The 20648-nt window shown below is 31.7% G+C and overlaps 1 protein-coding gene across 1 annotated transcript in view; it reads right to left on the minus strand.

Moving 5' to 3' along the window:
• MS3_00006885 (uncharacterized protein) overlaps positions 1-12072 on the minus strand; it is a 36798-nt gene extending 24726 nt beyond the window's left edge. The window contains exons 1-2 of the mRNA XM_012939013.2: positions 11659-12072; positions 305-1178 (exon numbers count right to left, since the gene is read on the minus strand). Of these exons, the coding sequence (XP_012794467.2) occupies positions 305-1042 (738 nt within the window). The 5' untranslated portion in view covers positions 1043-1178; positions 11659-12072. The remainder of the gene's footprint in view (positions 1-304; positions 1179-11658) is intronic.
• Positions 12073-20648: the final 8576 nt, after the last annotated feature.

Here is a 20648-nt window from a genome sequence, read left to right on the forward strand (position 1 = left end):
AATTTAGGATTATCTGTTAATAATTACCCACAATTTACTAGTAACCCTGTATAACTCATTTAAACCAGCACATGTTTAACCTGATCATAAATGCACTTAAATTAAACCACTTAAGCTAAACATTAATGTTATCTGTTATGAAATAGTCAAACTGAACATAGCAAATGACTAATTTCCAATCATCTTCATTTTTTCAAAGAAAAACCTCAATAAAACCCAACGGTAAACACCATTCATAAAGTAAGCAAAAGATGATATTATCAAAATGAAAAAAACAGACAAACAAACAAAAGATTAAACTTACTTTTGATACTGAACGATAAATCAATATATAAAGTGTAACGACGCAGAGAATGCATAAAATATAACTGCATGTTTGACTTTTTTGTACAATCTGATATAGAACTGTTTCTATCATTGTATGATTTAATTTTAATATTTCTGTACATTCAAATTTTTCACTTTTATAATATGAATTAAATGAATAATCAAATTTGATAGTTGAATTATAATCTATAGTTTTGTTGCTATGACGATTATTATTATTATTATCATTATTATTGATTATATTTGTATCAAAATGAACTTGTTCAACTCTAACAGTAAATGTTGAACTAAATCCTAATATAATACATATAAAAATCAATATTAAAATGACACGTTTAGCTCGTTCTCTTGTTAAAATATTTTTAAATGGATGACATAAACAAAAATATCTATCAAATGCTATACAACTAATTAATAAACTACTGAATGGTATAAAAGTATTATTTATAAAATAATAAAATTTACATAAAAATGTTGAATCAATATTCCATTCAACATATTCTATAATCATTGTACCAGGTATCAATGTAATACATGCTAAAAAATCTGATATAGCTAATATAAGTATAAATAATGTAGCTGTTAAACGATCTTGTTTTAATGAATATACAATAATTACAAGTGTATTACCAAATATTCCAATTAAACAAATAATACCTAACATTATTAATACAGTTGGAATTTGATTTGATAAATCAGCTGTCATTAAAGACATGAATAATGATTGTTGTTATTATGATTATTATTGTTGTTACTTTCGTCGTTGTTATTGTTGTCGTCGCTGTTTTCCTTTAAGAATATGGTTTAGAAAGAGTTCATCATGTTATGTAGAAACATTAAACTTTGAAAATCTAAAATGATGAAACAAACAAAAAACAAAAGATTAAAATGAGTGATTGACTTAGATAGTAGAGATATTGATATAATGGAAAGAAAAGTCAATTTTTGATTGATTTACTCATTATGAGTTTTGTTCAACATTACTTCCCTTCTAATTCAACATGAGGATTATTTCGGTGTAGTATTTCGGTTGGTTTTCCCAGTATTATATTTTCTTCTGTATAATATACGATATTCTTGTATTCAGTTGACATGAACTATGCATAGTAAGTGATTTGTTATAACTGAGTATGTGATTTAATCATAATTATTAATCAAAATGGGTGTACAATCAATATATAAACCAGTGTATTTTAGACTATTTTGATTCGTCGTCGTCATAGTGTTTTGGGACTAATGTATATTCACTTATACCAGTCTTGTGTTCTTACTTTCTCATCGCGGGAATTGCCGAGGTCCCTCGTTCCGAGTATAAGTGACCAGCGTTTTTCCGGCACAGCAATCAACGACAATCAAATATAACAGATATATTATTAACTCACAAACTGAATATTATCAAAAGGAGTTTGTAGATATTATAGTGATTTTAATAATTGAAATCATGAGTTAATTGAAGTTGGACCACCATGGAAAAGTTGTCTAGTGCTATCAGGTTTTCCATGGTGGTCTATTATTTATTTATTATTTATATAAAAACATAAACATTGATACAAGGAGGCATCAAATTAATATGCGCAACATAAATCATCCAATTTGTGTGAGAGCTGGGATGCTGCCCGATGTTCAAACCGAAGTAGGTGGTTTTCGTAGTAGGCCAAACCATAGCTTTTGACCAGATGGTCTAATCCACAAGGTAGTGGAGCAACGTCAGTACATGCAGCCCCAGGGTAGCCGGTGATCAACAATTAGTTCATATGTCATTTGCTTCCTTAGGATCGTGGAGTACATGTACACCATTGGTTTGGAATCAGGGTTTTTCAACTCCCCTGGATGGATCATCCGTGTCCACCAATCCGAGTAAAATGCCAGACATTAGCTTTTCGTCCTCTTAATTTCGTAAACAACAATAATACCGCGAGAAGGCAGTAAGTGGGACTTCCCTGGTAGTGATTATATGCGCGTGGCCACTTGAAAGCATCTGGAGAGAGAGCGAGCTGGCCGTCCTCACTCTCGGCCATACCAGGGCATTTAGGGGCTCATGATTGTCTAAATTCAATTGACTCATGATCTCAACCATTAAAATTGAATATTGTTTGCAAAATGTCAGAAATAATTATTATCGTCACTTACATGTTTTACTTCAAGACCATAAACTCTTAAATGAAATTATCTTTTTTTGGTTGATATCATGAATCGACCGATGTTAGACTAATATTAGATACCTGGAAACACTGAACAGTTGTTTTTCATCCTAGTATGGAACTCTTTAGCTGTGAACATTCATGATATCACAAATGGGATTCAATCACATTCGATATTCAAAGAACTGAGATATATTTCAAGAACAGTTATCTAATAAGTTAATTACAACATCTTTTCTTGTGTTTTATTTGTATAATCATGTGTTAATGGATGTTACGTATTTTCATATATAAAGAGATAGATTACAAAATTTAGCTTTAATAACAGAATCTATTCTGTCTAACTATATACCCTTCTTAAACACATCATGATTATCATTATTTTATACAAATATTCGTCAAGATTAGAACGAATAGTTTAACAACAATAATTGGGCACCGAGTATAGAAAAATGATCACAGCCATTGAAATTTAAATAATTCCAACGTTTCGTCCAACAAACTTGTCTGAACTTCTTCAGGATAATGATTAAAATCATTACTATTTCACTTAATTCATTTCCTTTTTACATTTAACTTAATAACTTTTGAAAGAATTCAGTATTATTTGTTTCAATAATTGAAAAACACCATGATCTCTTATTTATAACTTCTATTGTATTTCCTAAGTTTCCAATATATTGGATATAGTTAAGAGATCATTTTATCTACTTTTTTTACAGTTATACCATTCATGAATATTGTTGAAATGTTTGTTATCCATTTGACATTATAGAGGATTATCATCTCTAAGGATAAAGATTATGGAAATGTTATATTCTCCGAAATGGATTGTTTACTTATGAAACTTTTAATATCTTTTTAGACGATATCATGAATAAATGCTCCTTTTTTTAAATTATGTGCTGTTGATATCGCCTAGAAACATAATGAAAGCTTCAAGATTAAAACATTCACCTCATTAAATGGTTCTTCTTTTAAATCAAAATGTTAACCTTATGGAAAAATGACTGTGTAAATTAGAATTTAATTTACTACTTTGTTTTTATATGATACACTTAATTCAAGGTATTACGTCAGTCCTATCCACGTTATTGTGACATCTAATAGATATTATGACAAATAGTTTTACCTTTAAAACAAACCAATTAGTAACTCAATTTCAAAATGTAATTAAACTTAATGGTAACATCTGTTTACAATCACACAAGGAATAATAATAATAAAAGCCCATAAGATTATAATAACATTCCATCATTTAATAATAAATTCTAAAGTATTTAGGTAGGTAAAGTGAATGATATATGTTACTAGCCGATCAACGCAAAGTGAAGCTGTTCAATGAATAGTTACATTTTAGCCATTATTGATCATTCTATGAGAGTGACACAACTATTGTAATGAAAAAGAACACAAGTAAGGACAATCGCATGTATTTGAGCACAAAATTACAGAACATCTCACTAAAATCTGAGAACCATATAGTAAATAGTTAATTTCCAAAATATCAATCAATTGTCTCAAACATGACTGTTTTTTTTTAAATATCAGTCTATCGTCTCAGATTTCATTGTTCCTGCATTTTCATACCAATTGCTTATCGTTCCCGTTCTTCCCCTATCGATTTTCCACTGAAATACATTCTATGTCTGACCATCATTATATACCACTTAGGTGAATATAATGAGCTCACATCACACTATCACGTAATTCATTAGGAATAATCCCAATTGTCACAAGAAAAGTTTAACAGCATCATTAATGAATCAGTTATATCCAGCTTACAATATACAATTTATGACTGGAATAATATCGAATGATAGTCATAATTTATTTTGTCAATCAGTCATAATCTATGAATCATCGAAGATATTCATATCGAAAACTTAATGTATATTTTGTTAAATGTGTGGTAATTTAACAAATATGAACCAATGTATTCGTAATTTATAGGAAAGTTATAAGCATAAATTACTGTCGAAACTAAAACACTAAATAAAAGATCACCATTTCAAAATTCATATGGAAGGGTGATGTGTGCTACTAATGTCGACAGATATAAGTAGTATATATTATCAATCGAAAGTGAAATATCTAGTGGAAGGAGGTTAATATTAAAGGAAATAGAAGGAGAACAGTGAATGATTACTGTGGAAGTGAAGGTCCGTTTCTTTGCATTATTATGATCACTATCTTGTCTCTATAAACACGTACTCTTGATCACATGACATATTTCGCTCTCGCTAAAATGTTGATAGCTTAACTATCGCTTGATGAATCATTCTATTTCCTATGTGTATATGTACGCGAATCCTAATATTAGCGTTTGGCTTGTCTAGTAGTTGCGCATTGATTCCGTTTGACTATAAATTCACATCTGTATTCGCTCTCACACACACATTAGCCTCTCTGCTTCAAACTCTCTCAATGTGTTTGTATCCTTGTGATCTGTGCTATCCACTAATAAACTGTAGTTGCCGCTTCTTATTACCTTTTGATTTCAAACACTTTTGAGATTTATATAATAACGGTGATTGATTAACGAAGATAAGCCACTAAAATATACTAACTTTGTTATTATACATTAAAACTGTCCATTCTTGAGTGGTACTTATGAAATGATTTTTCGTATTTTTATTTCTGATATACTTCAAACTAGGTAAAAACAAAGTTTGAATAATGCAATATGGCTTTCAAAGTTTGAAAGGATATACGTTCTCATCAGTTGTGACGAATGCTGGATGGACTATTTATATGAACTGACCGAGATCCCACATTAATGTGGGATATCGAAAAATTTTTTTAATTCCCTACAGCAGTTTAAAAACAGCATACAGAAAACTTCAGTCTGTGTTACAAATTTATCAGTACAATTCTAAGTTTAAACGCAGCATTCAGGTCTCACTTAGTAAGGGAAAAACATAACCGGATTTACATAGACAAAGTCTTAGACGGATACATACTAGAGATGATGGATAAAATAAACTTCGGTAAATACCTTTTAAAAATAGAAAAGACTATCCCCACAGATTCAATAACAGAAGCATGAAATTAATGCAATAAATTACACTTACAGTAATCATGTTTTCTAGAATATTGAATTTGAATAGAAAATCATAATAAAGGGTTTGGAAACAAGGTTCGAAATATTATGAACAAAGATTAAATAATTTTGAGGTATGTGTTAAGTATTCCAGCTCTAATCTTATTAGTAAAATTATAGCTGAATCATTTAAAAGTCTTATCTTTTCTTCGTCTAATTTATAGAATTTATCGGGGAGACTATAACTTATGGACGACCTTTGAACGAATCTTATGTGACCTTCAGAAATATTAGCCAAATAGAAAACAGTATAGAGTAAAAATATATTATACAGAATCGAAGAATTAAAGTGAACACGCTTCTTTTAGATGATTCAAAAACTTGTCAAGGTTAGAAAGAGCTTCAGAGATTCTAAAATCCTAATGAATACATCAGAGGAAACCATCTATATGGCTCCATAAAAGGTGATCTCTGGAGCCATGAGAAAGTCACAAAAACTCATTCAGCCTCGACCACATAGTTTCAGTATCTTTTGTGTGCACTCCGGTTGTTTGATCCACAAAATGCCATTTGTGGACAACGAAACGATGCATATCAACAAGTTTATGTAGCCATCTGTATGCTCTCCAATCATCGGTATATATCGTAGTATCCGGTAGCAGACAGTGATATTCGTGCTCTCAGTATCCAGAACGCGACAACTGTCATAATTTGCCTTAGTCTCAATCTAGATCGAGCGAACTGATCCTATTCTAGTAGATGTCTTCCTCCAACACATATTACAACGAAAGACAACATCATCACGGTAGTCTGCACAAGGTTCACAATTCATTTGATTACCACAATCACAAATAAAGTAACTTCCTAGTGGTCCCATTTATTATAGTCTCCCATTTTCTCTAAAATCCACTATGAACCGATCGTACATGAATATCAGGTACTGAAATTGGTGCCATGACCTTGAAACCCCTGAAACGCTTCTGATTGGCTCATCCACAAATCATAGTCTCGCTAATTTATTTTTATGAAAATTCCCACTAACTTTTTAAAACGAAATGCAATACCCTAATAAGTTAGATGCCTGAAGCGAAAAACAAAACAAAATTTTTATTAGCCTTAATATTAAGTACGTCGCCAACAATTTCTTTCTTTCTTTATTTTTTTGGATGGGGGGAGTATTTGTTTCAAGCAATTCTATAAAAAAATCACTTTCTCTCACTAGTTTTCCTCCGGTAAAAAAATAAAAATTGATTTGAAAAATTATATTTCTTTGTTGACTATTCTCGTTACCAATACTTGGTTTCTATCATCTATAAAAATACATAGTGTGTGTGTGTGTGTTTCTCCATTGTCAAGAATACTTCTATTTTTTTCACTTTCTCCATCATATGAAAAATTAATCGTCAAGTGAAAGGAAATATTTTATTCAATATAATAGATATTTCCTTTCTTTGTTGAGTTGAATATAATACTGAAATATTACAAGTAAAACATAAGTAGGGAGTATGAAGGAAAAGGTGGATTAACCTAAGACTTCGAGTTTTGTTTTATTTACTTACTCCTGTTACCGCCTATGATAAGCATTCTCCAACTCACTCACTCTGTCTTGAACCTTTCTTTCCAGTTCTATTCAATTGTGGTTCAATCTTCTCATGTTTGTCTCCATTTTTCGGTGTTCTTTGGTCTTCCTCTTCTATTTTTGTCCTTGAGGATCCCAAGTGAAGTCTTGTCTTTTGACGCAGTTGCGTATTTTCTTCAATGTGTATCCTAACCACTTACAGCGCTTCTTCCTGACTTCTTCATCTGCTGTAATTTGGTTTGTTCTGTTCCACAATAGGTTGTTGTTGATAGTGTTTGACCAACGGATCCGAAGTATTTGTGTAGACTACTATTAATAAACACTTGTATTTTCTGGATGATAGCTTTAGTAGTTCTCCAAGTTTCCGCTCTATACAGTGGAACTATCTTGTATTGAGAGTCCTGACTTCAATGTTGCTTGACAGAAAAAATAATTCAAATCTAACGCTTCACCTGTTATTCATCGAGTTTGATATAAACACTTAATTTAACTAATCTGAAATTTCACTAATTCGGAATTATTTTTGAAAAGCTACATTGTTTAAGCGTATTCATGTTTCTAGTTATACTAGAATAGTTTGTAATGACTTCTAAAAGAGATAGTGTAATCTATTTAAATGTTGATTGGTAAATGTTTGATCATATTTCTAAACAAAAACATGGTTTGAATTGTATCGAAAATCCTGTTCATCCATCATCAAACAAATATGTAAGCTTAGTGCTACACTCTTTTAATCACTAAATTTTGGTCAAGAGGTTTGAAAATCACCATATATTACTAACATTTAAGTAGTATGCTATCATTACTAACTTACCATTTACAAAATCTACAATTCAAACCCAAACACAGTATTGTTTAACTGTTTATTGACCGCCATTATGAATGAAACTTATGCTCCTCTGAACATTTTCACTATTATGTAACAAACATTAGACCTTTGTGCACTTTGCAAACATGAGGATAAAACACTGAACGAATAGTCATAGATAAGAGGAAAGTCAGCCTTAAATAATAATCTTACACAATTTTTACATTATCCTTTGAATGATTATTTAAGACTGAAAGCAATATCTATCTAAATGAAAGAATATTTATCATATATAAGATATTTTTATTTCAGAATGTATCTTCTTCATTTACCTATGATCGAATGTCATTGCTTGTTTTTACCTATGAATGCAATAAAATATCATAACAAACTTGATCATAGACTGATTTATCAATTTCAAATCCATGATTGAGTACCTTAATACGTACATATTTTGGCTAAACTCAATAATGTTCACTGGCAGTTATATACCCTATGTTATGTTAGGTGTTTAAAATTGAAAAAAAAACCCAAAAAGTACAAAAAACCCATTACGTAATACAATGGGACCCAAATGTGATCACATACCATATGAACTAAAACTAAATTATTCAACTATTGCATAAAATGTGTTAAATTTAATCGATCAAATCAAGATTTTCATATTCGGACAATATGGCTATCTATATAACTTTATTACCCTCAAACGTTTCACAGCCGACATTAATTCGTTATAAATTAAGAACTTCAATATAAATGAATCTTCATGAAGATTTCAACTATCTGGAAGATTTATTGGCTTATTTTGAATGATGATGATAACATCCAGTATCAAAATCACATATATATATTGAGTGAATGTTCACTGATGATTATGTGAAAACATATTAACCAACTAAATTTTCTATTATGTTAATTAAGTGAAATCCATAGGTAAACAATGTTCTACATTTTAAAGATACTGAGATCACTTAAATTATATTGTATATTAAGAAAAGACTTTAATAGATCCAGTTAACATCAAACTGATGACTTTTTTGATGAGACTATAATTTATGGACTACTTTTGATCGATGCTAAAGTCACCTTGAGAGTGACCTCCAAATAACTAGAACCAAATGAGGGTTATAAACCATTGTAAGGAATTATAATTATAATTTAAAGTTGACGGTTAAGGTTAGAAATTCAATTAAAGGTTTTCGTCATGAACTGACTTCAGCTATAATGCTAAAACTCTATTTAGTCAAATGGATGAGTGAATTTCGTGCCGAAATTCGAGACCTGTTATCTTATACCTGATTGGTTCGTCTATAAATTATAGTCTAGCCAATAATTACAGCTAATTTTGTGTTGTTATTCTGCTCTACTTATGAATAAATACTTTTTCATAAATTTGTCAGAAATAACAAATATCTTCATTGTGATCCACCAGACAATATTAATATATTAATATAAACTAGCGGCTTACAAAAAAGTCTAGAAATTAAGGGTATAGATGTAAATGTGTTTTTTTCCATTGTTTTAATTTCATGTCTTTTATTGAATCTTTAATCATTATTTCACGATGTATATTCAATTACATTTGTTATAATGAATACATGAATACCGACAACATTATTATTGACTCATTAGCTTTCAACTTATGTCGCATATTGTAAACAGAGAATATCAAACAATTGATATTTAGACTAGATTCCTTACATTGTATAAAGTAACCAATAGGTTATTTAGTCTTTGTAAACGTTCGTTGTTACGCTTATTATTTTTTTGAAATATACTATATGATATGCTACATATTATTATAATGTTTAAACGTAATGTTTTTTTATTGATTTATTTAAACACATGAACATTAATACAAGGAGGCAACAAATAGATATGCGCCACACTTCGTCATTCGATTCGTGTAAAGGCTGGATCACTGCCCAGGTGCCCAAACTGAAGCAGGTGGTTTTCTTAGGAGGCCACATCTAAAGCCTTTGACCAGAAGGTCTAATCAACAAGACAGTTGAGCAACGTAAGGAGATGTAGTTCCGTGGTAACCGGTGATCAACGATTGGTTCATACGCCATTTGTTCCCTCAGGATACTAGAGCTCGTGTGCACCATTGGTTTGGAATCAGGGTTTTCCAACTCCCCTATGTGGACTCTCTGTGTCTAACAACCCGGTTAAAGCACCGGACATTTGCTTTTAGTCCTCTGAATTTCGTAAACAACACCCCCGCTACGAGAAGTCAGTGAGTAGGACTTCCCTGGTAGAGGCTATCTACGCGTGGCTATGTGAGAGCATTTCGAGAAGGAGAACGGAAACTCTCCACTCTCGGTCGTACCAGGGCATTTGGGGGCTGCGTAATGTATTCGGTAACTATGAATTATCAGTTTAGAATGTCAAATAATTTGGCATAATAAAAATTTGGTTTCAAGAAGTTAGATCGATAACTAAAGAAAATCACTTGTGAGGATTAGACAAGGGATAAAAATCATCAATAACCAGTCTTGTATCTATTTGTAAATCTAAAATTATACAAATTGAAAATAACCTACATGCAACTAATTTTCAACTCTGATTAGCATGGAACTATATAAAAGTATAATTACTTATTTTCATAGCTGAAGTAATGTACTAACTTCAGCTAGATCACTATTAAAAATCTGGTGTCATTGGACAACAGTCTCGTTCTGGTATGGAATTCGTCACTAGTGTGCATCCACGATCACACACGTATGACTCAAACCGAAGACCTTCGGCCTCCCACAAAAATGTTTAAATTCTAGGTCACTGAGCCGGTATCTAACAATATTATTATCTAAGTCCAATCAATCCATAATCTTGCACAACCTTTCATTCATTACCTGCGGTAGATAACTATCTCACATCCGACAAGGTTTAGCTCTACTTGTCACAGCTCCTCAATAGAGCTTCAGAAGTTACATCATGAATCTAGTTACCGAAGAACAGTTGATTTCACTTACTATGAAACATTTGCAGAGATTATAGCATTTTCACAGTAATTCCAATTGCGAAAGTATTATTTATTTTCAGAATATAGGTTTATGGTGATTGTGGTGATTTAGTAGTTGAATTCATCAATCCATTAAAGCTAGACTATCATGAAAAACCTGAATATACTGGACGGACGTTTCGTAAAGTCAAAACGGAATTAAAAAATAATTCACTCATTATCTCACTTGGGATCATTTTATTTTAATAATTATGCTTCCCAAAATATCTTTTATGAAATGAAATGCAAGTATGTGAATTCGTATGAGTGGGAGCTAATTTTCAAAATCATACGTTAAGCTGAATTAAACACATCAGTAACTGACAGATGTGTACTCATTGCAATAAACTTTCTAATATTACATCAATAGACAAATTGAAATAATCAAGTACTCTTCGACCACGACATAATTGAATACTACATTTCTCTTTTATATCGGGTGATAATAAGCAAAATTGAAGTCCACTTTACTTAACACTACATATAATGAACATCCTTTTATGTACCGATAAACAAACTTAAAAAAAAATAATCATACGATAAATTTCAATCATATACCATATAACGGAAATGATCAAAAATGCGCACTGCTAAGGAGTCCCATAATAGGACAAGACGACTGTCCAGTGCTTTCAGTTTTTCCATGATAGTCTAGCTTTAATCGACTAACGATATCAATTATTAAACAACATTACTACAATATCCACAAAATCCCATTCTGAAAATAATAATCATGTGTTCACTAGTAACTGGACTCACGAGGTATTTCCTGGAGTTCTATTGAGAAGCAGTGACCAGTGGAATTCAAACGGGTCTGTTGTGAGATAGGAACTCAATGAAGACAATGGTGGATGTGTCTCTCAATTTCGTGGATTAGTTGAATTGAGACATTAACACTGTTGTATGTCAGCTCAGTGGTCTGATGGTTAAGCGCCTGGCGCAAGACTCGTAGGTCCTGGGTTCGAATCCCGTGGGGCAGGGTCTTAGATGCGCACTGCTGAGAAGTCTCACAATAGGATGAAACCGCTGTGCAATACTTCCAGGTTTTCAATGTTGGTCTAGCTTCAATTGACTCATGATTTCAAGTACTGAAAGATAATAATAACATTTCGTAATCACATTTTAATTGAATGAAGATTTACAATAGGACATAGTCATAATAAATAATATCAGTTACATTTATATTGTACGATCTCAATGAACAAAATGTTTTACTAAGCATCTGAATAAACATTATGTAACCTTACAATTATATGTATCAACTTAAATCAATTTACAAGCCTACACAAATTAAATTAACTACATATTGGAAGTAAATTACAATATTCTGTCATATAAACTCTATATATTCCCTTGAAGTAAAAACAACAATATGGAAAACGATTTCCCCTCCCCCCCCAAAAAAACAACCGGATTATGTAATCTATAAAACAAAAATAAATGTTAGACTAGTTCCGTTCAATATCGATTTTTTTGTCTCCGTAATTATTTTTAAAAACAAAACAAAAAAGTGAATTATCAAACAGGGATTTTGTGGAGATTTTAATTAAAATTCATGAATCAATTAAAAATAGACCACCATGGGAAACCTAAAAATCACTGAACCGCCATTTTGTAATCAAAATTTCAACATTCAATATGATTTAATACAAATTTTAAAAAGATAAATGTGATTTAGATATACACAAATGTATCCGGTAGTTTTGTATTTCTTTTTGTAATTGAATACATCATAATTGAAAATATAATCTTGTTGACATTTACATAATCAGCTTATAATGTAACTTTATTGTCCTACATACTTTTACTTTATTGTTCTGCTGTTTTTGACTTGTTATGTAATCAAAGTGGTAGGTTTAGTTTACATAAATCTATTCTATATACCTTAAATAATAATTTTGAAAAACAAACCCATTAAAAGAGATCAAACAGAAAACTATTTGAGAAAATAGATAAATAGGAAAACGTTAAAAATGTTCCCCATGTTTTTTTCTTCTCATATTTATTTCAATATAAAAGTGATTTGTCATCCAACGATAGAAGCAAAACAGGAATTGGGGAGGGATAAGAGGTTTATAATATCCAGTTTAGGTACATGAACAGATCAGTATACCCAGTTCCATAGTTTTACACCTCTTCAATACAAAATAAATTTGATTAAATGTCTCAGACACAAAACCAAACTATTATTAAAAATTTCACAGATTGAAATCATGAGTCAATTGAAGCTAGATCACCATGGAAAACCTGGAAGCACTGGACGGCCGTCTCGTCCTAGGATGGGACTCCTCAGCAGTGCGCATCCAGGATCCCGCGCCCCATGAGATTCGAACCCAGGACCTTTCAGTCTCGCGCCATGCGCTTAACCAACTAGACCACCGACCTGGCATCCAACGGTGTTAGTGTCTAACTTCAACCAATCCACGAAGTTTCGCCACCGTACACCATTGTCTTCAATGAGTCGATATCTCATAGCAGACCTGATTGAACTCCACTGGTAACGGCTTCTCACTAGAATTTCAGGAGTGTCTCCCGGATGCGCACTGCTGAGGAGCCCATACTAGAAGGAAACGGCCGTCCAGTGCTCCCAGGTTTTCCATGGTGGTCTAGCTTCAATTGACTCATGATTTCAATCTGTGAAATTTCTAAAATCTCCACAAACCCCTTCTGATATTGTTATAAGTTCTTTTCGATTTGAAACAGTATTCTTAATGTCCACTTGATATTACAAGTGAGAATACGCCATTAACATCAGAAAGCGTCTTTCAGACTAAATGTAAGAAAGTTAGCCAACAAATCAGTCCACTTTAAAGGAACGAATAAATACGTGACTACTATTACTACTATTACTATTTGGAAAACGTTTCACACGTTTCTTTTTTCATATCTATTTCAATATAAAAGTGATTTGTCATCCAACAGTTAAGAAAAAATTATGGAAATCTTTATTTTATGTTATGAAAAGTTACTCAATCTTAAAATTTTCATTATCATATATACAGGAAATATATTGAATTTCGTTGGATTTTGTGGGGGGGGGTGAGTGGGTGGTTAGGGACGTGGAAGGGGGAAACTGAAATATTTTCACTTTTAAAATAAAATAAAATTAGTTGCATGTTGTATGAAAAAAGGATACTTCTATCAAAGAATGATAATAAATAAAGTTGATTGATCGGAATATTTTAGTTGTATAGACTGATTGAATTGAAAAGTAATTTAATGGGATATTATGACCTATGAACAATTTCAACACTTTATTAGGTTAATTATATGTGTGTATTATGTAAGTATAAAATTGTGGGACTTATTTGATATTTTTAGTTTAAAATGATATTCATCTGATGTATAAGAAGAGTTATTTCTGAGAAATTTAAAGTTTGATTAATGATTCAAGACACACAGAAATGTTCACCATATTTTTGACAAACCGTCATGAGTGAAACAGTTTTTTTAGATCACATCGATATAAGATGGTGATTGGAGGTAGTCAACAGGGAACCCGGGTCCGGGGTTTCTTGTTGACTACCTCTAACCACCATCTTATCTCAACATAGTGCACGCAGTGTCGAGTCACCTAGACTAGTGATCACACCGCAACTTGGTCGATAGCATTCGATCTGCACTAAGAAGGACTTGATACACATAACATTGATCACCACTCAGTGATCAATCAATTGTGATCGCATCGATATGATTAGATCTCTAACGATTATATCATCAATATCTGTTAAAACATAATGTGACCAAGTTACCATAACTTACTTTTAGATTGTTACAAACGATATATATATATATATATATATATATATACATAGATAGATAGATAGATAGATAGATAGATAGATAGATAGATAGATAGATAGATAGATAGATAGATAGATAGATAGATAGATAGATAGATAGATAGATAGATAGATAGATAGATAGATAGATAGATAGATAGATAGATAGATAGATAGATAGATAGATAGATAGATAGATAGATAGATAGATAGATAGATAGATAGATAGATAGATAGATAGATAGATAGATAGATAGATAGATAGATAGATAGATAGATAGATAGATAGATAGATAGATAGATAGATAGATAGATAGATAGATAGATAGATAGATAGATAGATAGATAGATAGATAGATAGATAGATAGATAGATAGATAGATAGATAGATAGATAGATAGATAGATAGATAGATAGATAGATAGATAGATAGATAGATAGATAGATAGATAGATAGATAGATAGATAGATAGATAGATAGATAGATAGATAGATAGATAGATAGATAGATAGATAGATAGATAGATAGATAGATAGATAGATAGATAGATAGATAGATAGATAGATAGATAGATAGATAGATAGATAGATAGATAGATAGATAGATAGATAGATAGATAGATAGATAGATAGATAGATAGATAGATAGATAGATAGATAGATAGATAGATAGATAGATAGATAGATAGATAGATAGATAGATAGATAGATAGATAGATAGATAGATAGATAGATAGATAGATAGATAGATAGATAGATAGATAGATAGATAGATAGATAGATAGATAGATAGATAGATAGATAGATAGATAGATAGACAGGTATGAATGCAAAAATCATTTTCCAGTTATCATCAGTTGTAAAATTTATTTGAAACCTTAAGAAACTGGGGTCAAATTGAGTACATACACATATAGCATGTTTCAATACATTCAAAGATAGCACATTTAGACGTACGTTACATCATAACAATACGATTAATACACTGATGACTACAAATGATCAATGTGGGGTTGTAAAGTTTAATATGACTTTTTTTATTAAGATCATGAACCGATTGATGTCAGACCACCATTGAAAGCCTGGAATAAGCCCATAATTATTGCGATATTTTACAAAGGTCAAAATAAGGCATGAATTAATGGATTTGACAATGTTCTATATTAAAAATGCTGAATGTTTGCATCTGTTACAACACAAATACATCAAAGTTGTGTTATTCGTAAATTAGAAATGTTATTTAATAAATGTCAGAATGATTTGTAATAAAGCATCAAGTCATAGTCAATGTAATAGTAATGTAATAATGAAACAAAAATGGTGTGAATAAAATGCATAGTGGGAGAATTCTGTCTTGTTAATCCAGGTAGTAATAATAATAGTTGTGGTAATAATACTGGTAATAATAGCAATACAGTTGTGTTAATACAATATGTAATAAGAGAGGTGTTATCAAGGTAATTACAATAAGAAAGAATTTATGTGAATCGGGAAAAATAAATGTGAAGATTACGAACGATATAAGCAAAACAGGAATTGGGGAGGGATAAGAGGTTTATAATAATATCCAGTTTACGTACATGAACAGATCAGTATACTCAGTTCCACAGTTTTACACCTCTTCAATACAACATAAATTTGGTTAAATGTCTCAAACTCAGAATCAAACTATTATTAACAAGTTCTTTTCGATTTGAAACAGTATTCTTAATGTTCACTTGATATTACAAGTGAGAATAGGCCATATATATAAAGACTCAGAATTTTTGTAATAAGATCACACTGTAAATTAATTTTAGCAAACCTATAAAATCTGTTGTAATATATGAGAGCAGTTACCATCTTCTCAAAGTTTAGGTCAGTAATGAGCTCTAAAATCAGAGTGCATCATACACATTTAACAAATTGTGTGAAATAATTTGCATGAGAATGGAATTCACAACTAAAAATTTCCGACTGAATTCATCAGTCAATTGAAGCTAGACCATCATGGAAAACCCAGAAGCACTGAACGGTTATTTTATCCTAGTATGAGATACCTCGGCAGTGCGTACCAAGGACCAATCGGACTCGCACGTGAACGCTAACCCTCTAGGCCACTGAACCGGCATCCAACGGTGTTAATGTCTAGCTTCAACCAATTCACGAAATTGTGCCGTTCACCAATGTTTTCAGTGAGTAATTGTCTATACAACGCACACTGTTGAACTCCACTAGTTAGAGCTTCTCACTAGAACGCCAGGAAATACCTCAAGATGTAAGCCACTAGTGAGCACATGGGGTTTTGTGGATACTTTAGTGATTTAATAGTTGAATTCATGAGCCAATCCCGCAGGCGGGATTCGTGGATGCGCACTGCTGAGTAGTCCCATACTCAGACGAAATGGCCATCTAGTGACTCCAAGCTTTCCATGTTGGTCTACCTTTAATCGACTCATGAATTCAACTTTAAAATTACTAAAATCTGCACGAAACTCTCTTATAATTTCTGATTTGCCTACTCATTTTAAGATAATCAAAGTGCATCTATTCAGTAATTGAAAAAGCTGTAACAATATCACACTGAAATCTAGGGTAAATATAACACATTCTAGGTGGAAGAAAATAGTTTTATGACTTGATATATTGGATCAAATGACACTAAATAGCCCTTAAATCCTAGTACGTAACTAACCGTAAGTGCTTGCTCATGATTACACTGTTGATCACACTCAAGATTTTCAGGTTGAAATCTAATGACTTAGCAACCGTAAACTAAATCATTTCATGATATATCCTGACAACTATTCATTGTGATACCTTTTCTACAGTCAACAATGTTGATATCCTCGGTTATGAACTTTTGGCGAAATTCAACATAATATACATGTCACCAGTCTCTAGTAAGCCGATGTACGTATATAATATATAAAATGGTATCCATCTGATCTAAAAGATTGATTTGACAAATATTTAGGCTGTAAAATAAACATAGATCAAAAAATTCATTTGGTGTTGTTTTACTTGAATCTTCCTATTGTTATTTAGGAATGCAATTGATCAGTCTCATGTTGGTATATGTGCATCCTGTGCGGATCAACTCGATAAAGCCATAAGTCACAAGCTTTTTGAGCAAAGATGGATAGTGGCTAGTAGTAGAATCCAGGACGTGCGTTTTGTCCTATTCCGGACTCGTCACCTGGATGTACCTGCATCTCAGATTTGATGTCCACTCTGGGTTTCGAACCCATTACTTTTCGCTTCAAACACCATCATGTTATTCACTTAGCTATGAGGCTATTAAGACTCAGTAGCTAATTCGATAACACGATGGCGTTTTTAGCCAACAGTTCAGGGTTCGAGTCTTGGAATGAACAACAACTCTGGGATGCAGGTACATCCATCTGACGAGTTCCAGTTAGGAGGAAGCGCACGTCCTGGATTCTACTACCAGCCACTATTCATCTTTGCTTAGATCAAAAAATGTTTACGCATGAATAAAACACCATATCCAACTTGATATCATTAACTATACTTACTTAACTAAACATCAGTTTATGTTAAAACTATTTACCAAACTAATTCTAATACAAAGTGATAATATTTTGATTGGAACATTGTTTTCTCAAAATGACCTATTCATAATTGAAAGATATCCTACTGTTTAGTTACTTCTAAATTTATATAAATCATATAAACAATTAAATAACAGAAAACAAATTCAACTTCCGGCAATTGTTGATAATTACAAAAAGTTGAAGTAATTATTTTATTATTCTGTTATATTCCTTTTATATTTTTTGATTAGTGTCAAAAGTATTAAATTTGATTGATAAGATGCATTATTTTCAATTCGTACTAATACAAAGTAACTATATGTCAAGGGGTTTTTATGGATATTATAGTAATTTCAATGGTTGAGATCATGTGTCAATTGAGACTAGACCATCATGGAAAATCTGGATGTACTAGACGGTTGTTTCGTCCTGTTGTAGGACTTCTTAACCAGGTCTGTTGTGAGATGGTAACTCACCGAAGACAATGGTGGATGTGTCGGTCAATTTCGTGGATTATTTGAAGTTAAACATTAACACCGTTGGATGCCGACTCAGTATTCTAGAGGTTAAGTGCTCGCGCGCGAAACTGATAGGTCCTGGGTTCGAATCTTGCGGGGCCAGATCGTCGATGAGTACTACTGAGGAGTCCCGCTTTATAAATTACATTTATAACAGTTCATTTAATAACTTTATCTAGATTCAAGTACATTTCATACGGATTGGTATCTAATACTACTCACTATGGGAATGATTAAGAACTGAAAACAAGTTAGTGTTTGAAGAGTTTTTTTATGGAGTTCAATAAATGAATAGATATTTACAACAAATAATAAAAATGCAATATCTTAATCAGTGGAAAAAATAGATATTCTTACGTTTCGTGATTCAGTGTAAACCACTTCTTCAGAGAATAAGCAACCAGATTCTTTGAAGAAGCGACTTACATTGAGTCACCAAACGTCAGATAATCTAATTTTTCTACTCATTGGGAGAATACAAATACATTAATCTTCTTATAATAATCTACCTAATGCTCAATTTATTCGAAATTATCAAGTCAAATCTTGGTAATGTTACCTATAAGTTATTTACAAGTTTTTATTTGACTGAGAAAAAATCCCACTTTTTCCCATCTAGTACTAGGGTATAAATCTTACTTTCAATTGAAAAAAAGACGTTAGATTAACTACTTAATTTAGTTGTCACTTCTAGCACAGATTTTTTGACAGGAATTATTTACAAACAACATGCTTGTTTTTTAATGCATATAAATATAGTTATCCCTCAGACTACTGATCATCGGATGGACTTTGATGAATTAATACAATATAACAATTATTTATTTATGGTAAATAGTTACAAAAAGTGATTTTATAACAACGATATTTTGTAAGTTATTGTTATTTATATCTGATAAACTGTTTAAATAGTACCAAATGATGGAGTTTTTTTACCAATCTAGGTTAAATAACCTCTTAAACCTGAATATATTAGACATATTTTTGGACCTATTATGAAACAACTCAGAAGTGCTCGTTCACAACATCTCAAGTGATCGAACTCAGAACCTTCATGTCTGACTAGATGAAGTCAACTTTTTAACAATTAAAACAATTTCAAATAGTTTGAATGTCTAAATTCAATTAACCTGTGTTATAGTGAAATTTCTAAAATCTCTACAAAACCCCTTCTGATACTAATCAACATATGCTCACTAGTGACTGACTTCAAGAGATACTCCTGAAGTTCTGGTGAGAAGCCGTTACCATTGGAGCTCAACCAGGTCTGTTGTGAGATATCAACTCACTGAAGACAATGGTGTACGGTGACGCAACTTTATGGATTGGTTGAAGTTAGACATCAACACCGTTGGATGCCGGCTCAGTGGTCTAGTGGCTAAGTGCTCGTGGGAGAAATTGATAGATTCTGGGTTCGTATCTCGAAGCGAGCGAGCTCGTGAATGCGCACTGCTGAGGAGTCCCATACTAGGACGAAACGGCCGTCTAGTGCTTCCAGGTTTTCCATGGTGTTCTACCTTCAAATGTCTCATGATTTCAGCCAGTGAAATTTATAGTAAAACCACTTTCAACTATCTTATATTAACTAACTCCCAAATACCAGATACTATTTCACTTCATTGATCATTACAATTTCTGAAATATTCACTTGAAAATAGTCACTAGTGAGCACATAATAACATCACATTTAAAAACCTAATCTCTTCTAACAAATTACTTTTAATAATTAAGTAGTTTATGATAGTAATAAATATTAATCATATAGTTCAATTTTATGCTCTCTTAAGGTTAAAATAAAAAGAAGAAAACAAAAAATAAAAATTAGGCCATGAATAATTTGTATTTTTAATGTTACTATATATCGACAATAAAAATCGGGTCAATATTTATGTACAATTTTATGCCCATGTACA

This window comes from Schistosoma haematobium, chromosome 2, assembly GCF_000699445.3.
Source record: "Schistosoma haematobium chromosome 2, whole genome shotgun sequence".
NCBI classification, from domain to species: domain Eukaryota; kingdom Metazoa; phylum Platyhelminthes; class Trematoda; order Strigeidida; family Schistosomatidae; genus Schistosoma; species Schistosoma haematobium.